The sequence below is a fragment of the Nannobrachium achirus genome (genome assembly GCF_963921795.1).
Source record: "Nannobrachium achirus genome assembly, chromosome: 14".
Classification (NCBI taxonomy): Eukaryota; Metazoa; Chordata; class Actinopteri; order Myctophiformes; family Myctophidae; genus Nannobrachium; species Nannobrachium achirus.
In genome coordinates, this window is record NC_137821.1 from 27311046 (window position 1) to 27324105 (window position 13060).

General features: G+C 43.6%; 1 protein-coding gene across 4 annotated transcripts in view; it reads right to left on the minus strand.

Moving 5' to 3' along the window:
- The window catches only part of LOC308297742 (receptor-type tyrosine-protein phosphatase delta), a 221035-nt gene that overhangs the window by 38339 nt on the left and 169636 nt on the right, over window positions 1-13060 (minus strand). For all 4 annotated transcript variants that reach the window (XM_080741304.1, XM_080741302.1, XM_080741303.1 and 1 more), the window contains one exon: window positions 2309-2432. In XM_080741304.1, the coding sequence (XP_080597430.1) occupies window positions 2309-2432 (124 nt within the window). The remainder of the gene's footprint in view (window positions 1-2308; window positions 2433-13060) is intronic.

A 13060-nucleotide genomic window follows, 5' to 3' on the forward strand; every position in this document is an offset into this window, starting at 1 on the left:
GTGTGTGTGTGTGTGTGTGTGTGTGTGTGTGTGTGTGTGTGTGTGTGTGTGTGTGTGTGTTTGTAAATTAAACTTGTAAGTAGTAGAACCCTAGTGCCGTATCAAACTTTTACTTGACTTAGGAGTTGAAATTATCCCATTTTCTGTTCATTAGTAGCCTCGCATAGCCAGAAGATCTGCTGTACATCTACCGATTTATGATTCTAAATTCAATGCTGGGGTTTGTACAGAGGGGAAAACCAGCACTAATAAACCTACATCCACTGCTTGGAAAACCAATCCTGATTCCTCACAAGATAAAGGAACACCCTAATGTCTTTGCATTGGTTTTGCAATACCGTTTGATTTAATATTTCTGAATTGTTTCCAACCAGTTTTAGCCCATTCATTGACTTGAGATGTCACCAGACGAATCGTTAGGCTGAGAATTCCAATCATCTAGCTACGCAAGTAGTGAGTAGTCTGTCCCTGTGTTGAAAATGGCTGGGACAGCTAGGCCTATCATGAGGAAAATGAAATTAATGTTTTCTGCATTTCTCAATTAAATAATTCAAATTATAAGTCCGATGTTATGACTTAATAAACTGTAGCTTCCTGCATGCGAGTAGTTATATTTATAACACTTTGTCATGTAGCATGTTCTGAACATATAAGTAAATAGAGAGGGGTAGCAGCATAATTTAACTAAATGGATGTCAAAAGGAATTACTTTAGATACCTGCATGCACCTTTCCAAACATGACACACATGGTCATTTCAGTCTGTTCTATTTTTTAATCTGTGGTTCAATGAATCATTACATCCAATCCTGGAGCACACACAAGCATGTTTAACCACATAAAGGTGCAGTGTTACAGTAAATAGCGTTACAGTAAATAGCTCTCTATTATGATAGTAATCATTTCTAGTGTCACTTTGTTCTTTAACAAGGGTATCCTTGTCTGTCCAGCTCTTTAGTAACCGGAAAATATATCTTCATTTTGGGATACCACTTTCATCCAATCAGAAGAGATACAGGATAGTATAAGTGAAATTGGAAGTGATTGAAATAAATGTTTTAAATAATGGGCAGATAAAACTGAACTGGAATACAAGCTGCGGTGAGAGATGGGAAGTGACACGCGACAAAGGTCGCCCGGATCAGAAATCGAACCGGCAACGCCACCAGGCATCCATGCCTATGTGGCAATGCCTAAGTGGTATGCGCCTGGACCAGTAGGCCAGCGGGCGCCCCTAAAACTAACTTTTTAACAAAACCTTTTTTGAGTTAGATAAATAATCCGAGCACATTTAAGCCCTTTACATTCTTTTGAAAAAAGTTGAAACATTGAACAATTATTTGAACACTTTTGAATGTTTTTTTGTCATGGCCAAGGACACCAGGTTAGAAACACCAGGGTGCCCAGGCCTTCAGATGATCCCTGCAGTGTACGCGTACGTGAAAGACAAACAGAATTTGCAGAAAGTAGCCGGTCCACAAATCCTAATGTCAAATCCCAAGTGCCTTTTAACCCAGAGAACTCAATCAAAGTAAACAAAGACGCCTCATGCCGCCAAAAGGCTTTGTGGAGGCTTTAGAACAGAATGAAGAAGTCCCTCAAGTCCACGCTGGCTGAGAGCAGCTCAGCCTGCTCACTTCCGAGTACCACACAAAGGCTTCAGTGTGGGCGTGCAGATGTGTTTATGTGCCCGGCTAATGGGCTCCGTCAACACTCCGCTGTGTGTTTCTTTCCGGGAGACTGTGTGAAGGGACTCCAAGTCTCTATTTATCGGTCGTTGTTTTTCCTATTTTGTCACATTAGCGGCCATTTAGTAGCCAGAGTTTGTTTATTTTTCTTTGCCCTCCACGTTAGCGGCTCAATGGAAATGGTTAATTAATGGCTGTGGGTGTAAGAACAAACTGGTACAAAGAAACAAAAAAGCTGCTACAGATCAGCTATTTTAAATGGCTATTTAAGAGCTAGAATTATTATTATTATCAAAAATTACAGAGGGGATTTTGAGGTCTTAGGGAGATGCATGTGAAAGTTTTTTGTTCTTTGATGACACTTTGAACTTTGTCACTCAACTTTCCAAGACAAAGTGGCCTATTATTGAAGCTATTTCCCTGAAATCACCCAGGGGGCATAATAATATATTACATTTTGACAGGGGGTAGCTAATGGGCAGTGTATTACGCTTGTGGGACATTGCGACTCACAGAGTACGGTACGGTATAAGTCTTTTTCCTGGAGCCATGAAGGCAAGGGCATGATGCTTGTCTGCAGAATCAATAGGAGCCTTGGAGGGCTGGTGGGGTGAGACTTACCGTCGATGGCAGACAGCAGCACTCTGGAGTGGTCATACGCTATCACGTTGGCGTATCTGTTCTTTGGTTTGTTGACTTCCAGGTTGGAGTGCTCCCATGTAAACTGCTGCCCAGGATCGATGGACTGACAGAGAAGAAGAGACAGATATATTCATTAGTTCATTTTTACAAGGCAGAGGTGGAAGAAGTACTCAATTGTTAAGTAAAACAAGCTCAGAACGCGCAGATTGGCTATTTTCTAAAAGATGAACAGAATAGGGATGAAGTCATTACTGTGTGTGTGTGTGTGTGTGTGTGTGTGTGTGTGTGTGTGTGTGTGTGTGTGTGTGTGTGTGTGTGTGTGTGTGTGTAAATTATGATCTAATACTCAAGTTAGGGTAACAGTAGGTACTGTGTAGAAGTACCTAAAGAAGTACTGCCCTTGAGTAAATGTAATTAGTTACTTTACACCACTGTTGCAACAGTATATTTTGCACTACACTACATTTTGCTACACTGTAGCTTGTAACAGAGACAGAATTTCACCCTATATGGCAGTTTACCATTAGCTATTCAAACATGATCAATACTAGCGAGGGAAAGTGATGGATGTCTGCAGAGCTTAAATTGCTTCTATTCAAGTCTGCTGTTGCTCGAAAGCAACTCTCAAGGAATCTGCATGTCAGGTTCTTGGGAAGGCTACAGGGCTATTTTAAACATGCATGTATGATGGGGTACATTTATGGGGTGTTTTTACAAGTGGCGAGGAGCATACAATGTCGGAATATTTATCTCAAACAGTGTATTGAAACAAAAAGAGAGAAAAAAGAATACATGTAAAAACTGTATAGTTCCTCTTACTCTAACTGAAAAAAAAAAAAAAAAAAAAAGATCATTGATTTAATTGTCGGTGCCTACTGCATAAACATTAAATAGCCATATCCTCAATGTGGCAGCTATTACCACTGCAATAACAATGGACTATGACAGGGGTCTTCAACAGGGGGTCCTCAGAGTTAATACAGGGGGTCCTTCAAATCTTTGTTTGACAGAAACTTATTTTTTTTGCCTTTTTTATATTAACCACTTGAACCCTAGCGTCCATATTCTGAGAACTTTAGCCAAAAATAGCAGATCTACAAGGTTTGGTGTAGAGGGGAAAAAGAGCAGACTAAGTACAGAGTGAAAGGTCAAGTTTAGTAAGTATTGACGGTTCAAGTGGTTAAATATTTGAAAACACAAATTGACATGAATCCAAAATACACTGATGATTGTGCTGTCAAACGATGAAACAATATGGAATCTTTGAAAATGTGGTGGGGGTCCATGCTTCATCTCTCTCTCAACTAAGGGGTCCTTGCCCTGAAAACGTTGAAGACCCCTGTTATAAACATTAAATAGCCATACCCCCAATGTGGCAGCTATTACCGCTGCAATAACAATGGACTATGAGACATTTTCAAATCATCACTGTCGGGTGCAAACGCAAACCTTGTATCTCCATTTTTTTTACTTTTTATGTTTACTTCATCATACAAAAGGTTTGCATAGAGTAGTGAAAATGTAGACATAATCTGCAACTAAAGTTTTCAAATAATTGTAGTGGAGTAAAAGTAAAATATTTGTCTCTTAGATGTAGTGGAGTAGAAATTGGAAATACTCCAGTAAAGTAAAAGTACCTCAAAATTGTACTTAAGTACAGTACTTGAGTGCATGTACTTGGTTACTTTATACCACTGCTGTTTTTGACATGTAAGGTTTCTAGACGATAGAGAGGATTTTCCAATGCTCACAAAGGGGGAGCTGCAGTTCCATTACCTGTGGTCATTTGATTAGCTGCAGTGGAGTAATGCACTCGAGACCAATTCCAGGGAATCAGCAATCTAAGATTTGCAAAGCAGGGGTTGAGAAGGGGTCCCTCACCACAGATAAATGAACTATAAAATGTAATATTGCGAGCGTGCAAAGGGAAAATACCAAGACGTGAAAGATGGCATTCAATTTCACATTACAGTGAAAGTATTGTTTCTTTTTTAATGGCTACAGTCTTGTTTTTATGAGTTTAAACTACGCTTCCCATAGGGAATATGAGTACGAGACGCCAAGCGAGAGATACGTTCTAGGATTAAACACCAACGTTTGGACAATACATTTATTCCCCCATGGTGCTTTATAGATTTCAGCATAGTAGTAAGTATGCCAGGTAGATGCAAAAATGTAGCTCTATTGTATGATGTCTCTGGGGTAAATTACTAGTAGAAACCATAAAATGTCTGAAAATTAGTCTTCGTTTTCCCTCTTTAGACGAAGGTAATGACAGTCAAATGTTATTCAACACCTCATATTATCTCGTGGCTATAAGGAGACAAGAGCTGTTGACAAGATTGCATGAGCTCCATATGAATACAATTCTGAGACTTCTAACAGCCAACTTACCCCAGATTGCAACTCAGGGAAGGACACACTTTTGGTTCAGCCTCTGTATTATTGAAATATGTGGAAATGTGTTGAACGGGTGGATCCTAAAAATGCATCGAAAAGAAAAAATAAATCTTTCTCTAATCTGAAAATAACTTTCCACAGCCCGTGAATAAGCACTGTGGAAGTGAGATCTACCACGCTTATGCTGCAATAATGGCTGGGTCTGTCTGGGACTCAGCCATTTCCTGACCTCGTGGAGTTTTTGGAGCAGAGGCAGAACCCGCGGAGAGAGAAAAGGGGTTACAGAAAGGCTGACCCCCAATTCTGGGCAACACAATGCCCCTGAAAAGACCTTGCACTGATGCAATTTTTCAGCTTTTCCTGATATTCACTAAACAAACGTTCATTCACAGTGTACGGTCAACGTAAGGTGAATACTGAAACACAGTGTCCCTGCAGTAAACGGCTTTGATGCCTAGGAAATGTTCAGAGGTGAATTTCCTTTTTGGTCCATCCATCCCTTGAGTGGTTAGCTTTCAGGCTAATCACCAGCAATATAAAGATTCCGAGGGATCACCTTTGCCCCATGATGTCTTTTTTCCATCATGTCATATCCATCCAGTATGAGAATTATGGTAGCCGACAAGCCATATAACATAGTGTCCTAAGTCAGAGTGATTCCAATAACGTGTCATTAGCCACTACCATCTAGACTAGAGCAAAGGTTCTCAAACATTTCTGAGCTCAGATTGTGATATTTTGTTAAAGATAAGTTCTATATTCTGAAAGTAATCATTCTTAGAGTGTTTGTTGAGTAACACGGTTCTCCCTGTCTCTCCAGCTCTTTAATAAATAGAAAATACATGTTCAGGTGGGCTGCCGATTTCAGTCAATCAGGAGAGAGTAACCATAGTACCATGCGACATAGGTCGCATTTACTATAAAAAAACGGCAGACGCGCGTGCGTCAGTGCGTGACACCTCATCCTAGCTCAGCAGAAGGATATAGCTGACCTGTTCTGACAAAACAATTCCAGAAGGATATAGCTGACCTGTTCTGACATCACAATGATGTTGCAAATGAATTCCGTCCTTGTCCCTTTTATGCCTTATATATGGAGATCCCTCATGTCATCAATATTGATGTCATCAATATTAAGCCCATATCTGGGAATGCCCATATATGTACATATTGTGTCAGTCTCATGTGGTCTATGACATCAAACATCTATGATGTCAGACGTCAGTCATCTCCATATTTGGGAAAATATGGTCACATTTTGGCCACATTTTGGCCAACTCAAACAACCAACCAGGTCTGTGCATTTTTTGGTAAAAGTTGATTCCATCACTTCTCGCCCTTAGGGCGTCTTACTGGTATAGTCATAGAAAGGTAGACGCCTCCTCAGCTCTGGGGCATTGGTAAAAGGGGACTGGCAAGAAGTGCGGTACAGTGGAACTGTGGAAGGCAGTGCAAGGCACTCTGCCCATAGAGTATATGACTCTGCCCCCTGCAGTTGGAAAGAGGGAGTCCCGCATCTGATTGGCCTACAGAGCATCCGTCCTTCAGAATTCCGGAAGCTTGCCAGTCCTCTTTTACCACTCGCACCAATGAACTGCAGCGGCGGAGGAGGTATCTAGCTTTTTATATCTGTGGGTATAGTGTTCAATGTTGTCTGCCAATTTATTTGTGTCATCACTTTCCTGTCTCCTGTATGTGTTCGCTCTCCTGCATGGATAACATTTATATCCTGACCTGACAATGTATTTTCTATTTACTTAACAGCTGGAAAGATGGCATGTTACTGAACAAAAACTCTATTGCAATGATCAGAATATAGAGCTAAATCAATTTACATTAACCAACGTTAAAACCAAATTGTATGCTATATCAACCAACTTTGGACCCCTGGGGGTCACCAGTCCCCACTTTGAGAACCACTGATCTAAAGGATTGGCTTTGTTGTAGGCATTGTGCAGCATTTATACATCGCGATGGATTCATGCTGGAGCTCCTTTGGTGATTCAGGGTGGGAAAATATTATTTGCTTTGACCTCAGTGAAAAATACAATATCTCAATCAATTTCACAATCCCTTCACCCATGTTGTGATTGATTGGCAGAGGACATTGCTGCTGTAGGGCAGAAACCTTGTATCTCCGCATTTAAACTTTTAGTTTTTTTTTTTTTTTTCGTAAATTAACTCTCCCGCCGCTTCGAACGTTCACGTTCGCCCCATTTTTTACAGAACCTCGATGCCAATACGGCGCTCGTTCGGTTCGTTCGTCTGATGACTGTAAGCTGATGAGGCGTCGCGCGGCCGTCTACTGTAAACACATTTTCCGCGGTGATGGTGTAAAAAATCCATTATGCGTTAACATCAACGGAGAACAATTCACTTCCTTGTTGATTTTCTCTGGCTCTGAGGCTCTGTGGCCAGTGACTGGTCTTCTTCTTCTTCAACACATAACAGGCAAATTCACATTCATTCTCGCATGACGCCGCCCTCTGCTGCCTGGCAGACCAAAGTGCACTATTGCACAACCAAAAATAAAAAATAAAAATAAATAAATGTCTGTCTGTCTATCTACTATAACGTCGCAAAGGTAAGCCGCTTTTTGATGGCGCCAGACCCAATAAATAAATAAATAATCTGGCAGTAGGAGAGTTAAAGCCCTAATTCGTTGTATACAAGAGTCGCGACGCGATTGTGAACTTATACAGTAGATCGGCTGTTTTTACTATTTTTGAAAATATTCTAAAGTGAAAACCTTTATAAGTTTATATAACATTTAACCAATGAAAAGTAACTTTTGACTAAATAACTACATACTAACTTTTGGAACGAGCCATTCACACTGAGCTACAGTATAACGATAGCGATAACTATAACTATATTGTTCATCATTGTTTTTTTCATAGTCTGCGTGAACTCTGCCATCCACTTGACTTGAAATGATTTTTAAAACTATTTTTGTATAGTTATAGTACACAGTTTATCTGACCTGAAAAGTAACGGTTTCCTCCTGACAGCGACGACATACCGTTTGCTAAACATCACAGTAAACATCAATATGACGTACAATCCAGGAGGACGCTATCCAGGACAATGATCCTGGATAGGACCATGAAGACGCTCATTGTTTCTAAGGAATAACATAAAAATGTAAAACTAAAATACGCCAGTGGTGCAGAACCACTGCTGTGGGGAATAGACGGTACTTGCTGGTGAGGTATTCTACTTCCACAGTACTCTGCTCTGAAACGTGAATTTCATTGCTGAATGGGCAGAGAGCCCACCTGGGAAGGAGGTCCCAGGTTCAAATCCCAGCCCCAGGAATGTATCGAGGTGTCCCTGAGCAATACATTTAACTCCCAACTGCTCCCCCCCATGAAAATGTGGATAATGGGATCTTTACTTGGAATGAAAAAAAGTCAGTAGTTCTCAAAGTGGTGTCCAGGGACTCAGGGTTCCTTGAGGGGGTTACAAATGTGCCCTTACAGGTCTGTAACTGAGAGTTATGGGGCCCTTGAAATTAAAAACGTTTGAGAACAACTGGTCTAAATCAATCGATGCACTAGGGGCTACTACCATAATACTCTCTTGATAAAATCACAATATGTCTGCCCTAATGCGCCAACGAAAACTCCCTGTCTGCTTCTTGTAGGAAGAGAGCATTGCTTTGACTATTAATACGATTAGAGGAGACTGGTGAAACGGTGACCTTTTCCAGACAGACACATCAAACGGTAAAGTGATTGACATTCCGATATGGTTCATACGTCCAGGTCGTTTCGGTTCTGCCGCTGCTCTCCAAATGTGTCATTTCTACTTTGTGCAATTGAACGCGAGTGATATAAGATCCCAGAGAAAGCCTGGATGAAACAGGTCATGACCACTTCAAGCCAGGGACGTCACAAGGTGGGGAAAAGTGGGACTGAGCCCAAGGTGGAGGGGCCTTAACTATTTAATACTTTAGCTATTGAAAAATAGCAGATATATATTGCAGTGAGCTTGTAGATCTGCTATAGTTAAAGCAAAAATAATGCGTAATAATGCATTCCCAGCCTAAATGGGTTAAACCCCCTCCCGCTATGAAGAACATTCATGGGGGCCCCACAGTGAATCCTTGTACCCAGGGCCCAGAATTTGGTGTGACACCCCTGGTCATGATGACCACTTCAAGCCCCGGCCGTCAACCTTCCGAACCAGCTGCCACATGACGGCGGCTGGCCCTGAACGGCGGTGTGGTTGGAATGGGTGTGTAACGACAGAGATTAGGGCTTCCAGGAAAATATTATTATGGCGAGACTGTGGGCTTGTTTCCTCATTACGCTGAACAGCGGCCTCAGATTGAGACGGCAGTCCTGCATCAGCGTCTAGCAGCCAGCGGTAGCGGCTAGAGCCGCGCAATTAACCCAATATGTATCGAAACATCCATGTATGTCAATGAATCGACATGAAAAGATTCACATTCATTTTATATAATCAACTACATCGATTAGTCTGATTAACCAATGAAGCCCTATATTATCCTCTCTTGTACAAAAAGTAATCAATAAAATACTGAAAATAGCTCACCTTATAATTTTCACTATTTTTAAACAGTTTTTAAATCAATTGATTAAATCGATTAGTTTCATTATGAGTACAGACCGTGCCAGAGAACTATGAGGACAGTGAAAAAATAAATAAATAAATATATGTGTGTATATATATATATATATATATATATATATATATATATATATATATATAATCATTCCTTAATCGTAATCGAGGCAAAACTTTGAAATAATCTTGATTAGAGAGGCTGCACTGCAACTGTTACGTCACAAGTCCTGTCCATGCCGATGTGTGCCCCCATCACCTGCCGTGGAAGAAGGCTTGTGCAAGATATTAAATACCTACCCGTTGTGAATCCCTCTCTTTTCCTGAAAAGGTCCTGCATTTTTTCATACCCTGTTTTGCCTTTCAAAATGTAATGGAGAATGGAGCATATTTTTTGCAGAAACTCGCAAATGGCAAGAAACCACTCCATTCCCATTGAAAAGCGGAATCCACCTTCATAGGTAGATTTAAACTTCGAAGTCAGAGAAGGTCATGAAATTAGCAAAAAATAGCTGATCTACAAGCTCAATGTTCTGCAAACCCCCTGAAAATCTTGTGTCTTACCAATGGCAGGACGTGTGAGGTTTTAAAATGGCACGTCTCCAGGGACGTGCTGGCCATGGGGAAAAGCGGGACAACTCCCGAACGGCCGGTTCATTCCCGGCCGGTCCAGGCCGGCCATTAGGAAAAAACTAAAACTAAAATGTCAGCCTTCGTTCCATTTTGGGGGCTGTGTGGCCAACAAAGTAAATCGTCACTGTCGGGCAGAAACCTCGTATCTCCAAGTTTCAAATGTATACATCTTTTCGCAAAGCAAAGCCCTGCTTCATCATACAAGGCCGTTGCACAAAAGTAGTGAAAACTGCAGATCTACAAGCACACAACGCCTCGCGGTGCGAGGCGTTGTGTGCTTGTAGATCGGCTGTTTTCACTAGCTTAAATCATTTTTAAAATGATAAATACAAAACAAACGGTTTTGGACATACAAGGTTTCCACCCGACAATGACGAAATATAACAAAAAATAAATAAAAACGAGGGCCTCTCCAACTCTTTTTCCCGGGCTGAATCAGGGGCCCAGCACGTCCCTGCACGTCTCTGTACCATTGTGAGACCAAGCATAAACCCAAATGCCTAAAACATATTGTAAACATATTGTGTGTTTCCAAGGTGTCAGAAAATACATGCCAGGGCTCTGAACCAGTTTGGAAACGAAGTAGATTTTACTAGGAGCAAAAATCTAAACGGAAACATAATCATCTGTAATTTGTTCCGAACCTTAATTTGAAATCTCCATTACCGCTTAAATAATATAATCTGCTTCCTTCCCATAATATTTAACACTGAGTCGAACAATCCTGTCCAAACTTCTAAAATGTCTACGGATCTACAGACATGTATATATGAAATGAATCGTTGAATCATCACATTCAATAGCCAAATCCTATTAGACTGAGAGCAGTCTAAGTCGGCCACAGCCCTAGTTTTTGAGCAAACTGCATACATTAACTGCTCCAGTGAAGCTGCTGTGAGGCCAACAGTATAAGACTGTGGTTGCAGTGGGCAACCCCCCCGATGTGAGTATTTTTGCTTTATTTAACAATGACAGTGAGATACTTGTTTACTGTCAATATTCCAGGATGACCTCCCACTTGGGTAATGACGCCCCCTGGCGATCATTCAGAGAAACTACTTCAGCTCCCGTACTAACGTAGGTAGGAAGGGCCTGTCACTCAAACCGGAGTGACCCGCCTCCAGGCTATATAAGCCCCCGGAGGCGGAAGTAACATCCTCTTTTTCACTCTCTGCGATATCACATTCAGATAAGTTGAAACTCAGCCTTGTATTATTATTCTTCGCGCATTAGCCTAAAGCGGTGGCATTAGGAGTCGCCCACTGGCGAGTGTTGAATTAACCCGTACTTAAGAATACTTATTCTTGTTCCGTCCTAAATCGACGGTTATTTCCTTTTATAACAAAGGATTATTACTGCTTGTTCAGGCCTCCGCCGAAGCAAGCGTGGCATAGCATTAGCCGTTAGCTTGTTAGCTCGTCTGCTATTGTTAACGTTAGCTACACTGCTCACCGCTTGTTCAGGCCCTGCCCGAATCAAGCGTGGCCTAGCCTTAGCCGTTAGCTTGTTAGCTCGTCTGCTTCTGGTTAACTCTATCTACAGTGCTTCGCCATGGATCCTCTGGCCTTCCTGCCGAGGCAATGTCCAGGCTGTCCAGGACTCATCGACGGACAGGATCTTCACCATCTCTGTGTCGGCTGCATGGGCGTTGCACACGCCTTCTCTGCACTGAGTCCTCAGGGGAGAGCAGGACCTTTCTGTGACTGCTGCGTGGCCTACGACCACGATGTACTGATACACCGGTTCTTCCTAGCCAGGGCAGGCCTCGGGGCCTGCGCTCCACCAGGTGGGTCCACTGCTCTCAACCCCACAGCCCAGTCTTTCCTTCCCCAGGCGGCCCGCACCGTTGGTCAAGGTGCGGCGCTGCCCTCCGGAGATCCGCTGGACAACCAGCGCGCCATTCCAAGTCAAGATGGCGCCGTGCTACATGAGACACCGCCTGCCGCGCAACCGACCGCAGCTAGCTCCACTGTCACTGGAGCTGGCGGGTCTGGTGAAGTCGCCGCTAAGAAGGCGACCAAGAAGGCTAACACCCAGACGAAATCTCCGGTAGCCTTTTCCCCTTCGGGCGCGGTGCCCAAAAAGAAACGCTTGGATGTGACCGTCGGGGACGTCCCCCTCGACGTGAGCATCACCAAAACAGTCCAGACCTTCAGGCGAGAGTCGGACCTGAGCTCCGGTCAGAGCGAGGGTTCTGGTTCTGAATACTCTGGATACACGGCCGAGGAGGAGGAGGACTCCGTCGAGGACGAGGGTTCTCGACTCACGGTCACTGTGAAAGGTAATGCCCCTGCGGCTCCAGCACGTCAACTGGACGCCGCAGGGAGCTCCCAGGCCTCCTCAGGCACCACTGCCCCTCCACCCGCCAGTCAAGCGAGTGAAGCGGGAGCAGAGGACGTCGATTCTGCAGCAGAAATGCTGGATCATCTCACAGTCTACATGAGAGCTCTGGCCAGAGTTGGAGAGGAGTTGCCACCTCCTCTCCCCTCTGAAGAGGCAGAGGATGATGATGAAATGCCCGGGCAGGAGCCTTCGGTTCCCGCCCCGTATGTCCTCTCCAGGCTGCCGCTGGTGAAAGGTTTCACCAAGGCCCTCCATTCCTCATGGAAGACACATAAAGACCCCAGGAAGCTGCCTTTCTCTGTGCTGGATTTGGTGGGCGGTGCGGAGGCAGGCATGTCCACCTGCCCTAACCTGGACCACCTGTTGGCACAATCTTTTCTGAGTTCCGTCAGACCCCAGTACAAAGATGTAGGCACGGCTAAAAACGGGCCGTTTGTTGGCCCCGTCGGCACCAACCCGCCGGGGTTCACTGTCCTGGAGGACAAGCTGCAGTCGGACAGGGCTCGTAACGCCTACCGGTCCGCTGCTCTGGCCGCTAAGGACCTAAATCTGATCCAGCTCTTGCTCGCTTCCACCAAGGACCTGGTCAAAGGTCTGCCCACGGGGGAGCACACAGCTGAACTGAACACTCTATTTGACATCATGCTGAAGGTCAATTGGCATGCGGTTAAGTGGATGGGCAGGTCCATGGACTACAACCTCCAGTCTGAGAGAGCCCGCTGGCTCGACTATGTCGACCTCGAGCCTAAGAGGGACGTGGGCGAG